Below are 1223 nucleotides of genomic sequence, written 5' to 3'. Positions count from 1 at the left end.
TAAGGCCCTTTGTAGTTCTCCCAGCTATATCTCAGTCAGTATTATTACTATTGTTATAATAGCTTTAACTTTATCAATCAGTACAACAGCCGGCTTTTTGAATTTTCCAATTTAATATGTGAGGGTCTCCTGGTTATGTTGTTCATATAACTGGCTATCATACAGCTGAATTTCTCTTTATATTTGTACTGATGACATCAATAAGAAATAATCTTTTGTGGTGTAAATGCTATGAAAGTATGAGGGCATGAGGTTTTTTTTGTTTGTTTTATTTTTACCAATCTGCAAAAATATATTTTAGTGAAGCAAAATCCAGCAGCAAGTAAAAATTAGTTAAAACGAAACTGCAACATGTTATTGCGACCAGTGAAACACACTGCAATCCATATTCATCAAAGATGTTGAATTAAGACAGAAGAATGCCAAAGATGTGCAGTTGAGGATAAATCATTGTAAAAAAAAAATTCTCAGGAAATGCTAGTTTATTCAATCTGACATTTTATTCTAGGTATGTGACTGAGTGGTGATGAACAGTTTTGTCAGAGAAGTTAAAGGAAAAGACAGAAGTAATTCAACAACAGAAAAATATTGAAGTATAGAAAAGCTGTTTCTACTTTTTCCAGTGGGGAAAAACATTCTGTACCAAATACCAGGCGTTTCCTGGCAATTATCCACTTACCACAGAGCCAGACAACTTTATCTACCACCTTAAACAGCAGGAGTTTTTTTTTTTTTATCATCCTCCTCCTTTTCATCTGAGCCATAGAGTCAGTCAGGAGCTCTTGTTATTCAGCACCATCGCAACTTCTAGTTCACTTCGTTTCACAGACTCTGTGGACTTCATCCGGATTTTTTCTTCAGTCATGATTCGGGTTTCTTCGTCCGTGTTCGTGTTGCTGCTGTTTGTGGTGAGTCCCCTACTAAATATGGTCTATTTTCATTTCAGGTCTTTTCTGAAATGACAGTGGCCTTGCTCATCTTTAAAAAGAATATGAATCATTTTACATGTGGGAGGAAAACAAAAGAATCTGATCTGCAGCCTGGTGCTTGGGGACCGCTGGTCTATATTATTTCAGCACTCAAAATTCTGTCCATGTAATGATAATAATTTATCAAATTACAGCAACTTATGGAACAATAATATGTGTTTTCATTGTTACTCACCTGTTTCCAAATTTTGGGAGTTATGTTAATACCAAGGGTTCTAGAACACATCTGTACAC

At 35.4% G+C, this 1223-nt stretch overlaps 1 protein-coding gene across 1 annotated transcript in view; it reads left to right on the top strand.

Moving 5' to 3' along the window:
• The first annotated feature begins 803 nt into the window (after nt 1–803).
• Nucleotides 804–1223, top strand: part of LOC103357337 (desmoglein-2-like) — a 34644-nt gene continuing 34224 nt past the window's right edge. The window contains exon 1 of the mRNA XM_008281859.1: nt 804–908. Within this exon, the coding sequence (XP_008280081.1) occupies nt 864–908 (45 nt within the window). The 5' untranslated portion in view covers nt 804–863. The remainder of the gene's footprint in view (nt 909–1223) is intronic.

This window comes from Stegastes partitus, unplaced genomic scaffold, assembly GCF_000690725.1.
Source record: "Stegastes partitus isolate 25-593 unplaced genomic scaffold, Stegastes_partitus-1.0.2 Scaffold248, whole genome shotgun sequence".
NCBI classification, from domain to species: Eukaryota; Metazoa; Chordata; class Actinopteri; family Pomacentridae; genus Stegastes; species Stegastes partitus.
Note: the sequence above shows the minus strand (reverse complement) of the source record. Positions and strands in the feature narration are given on the sequence as shown.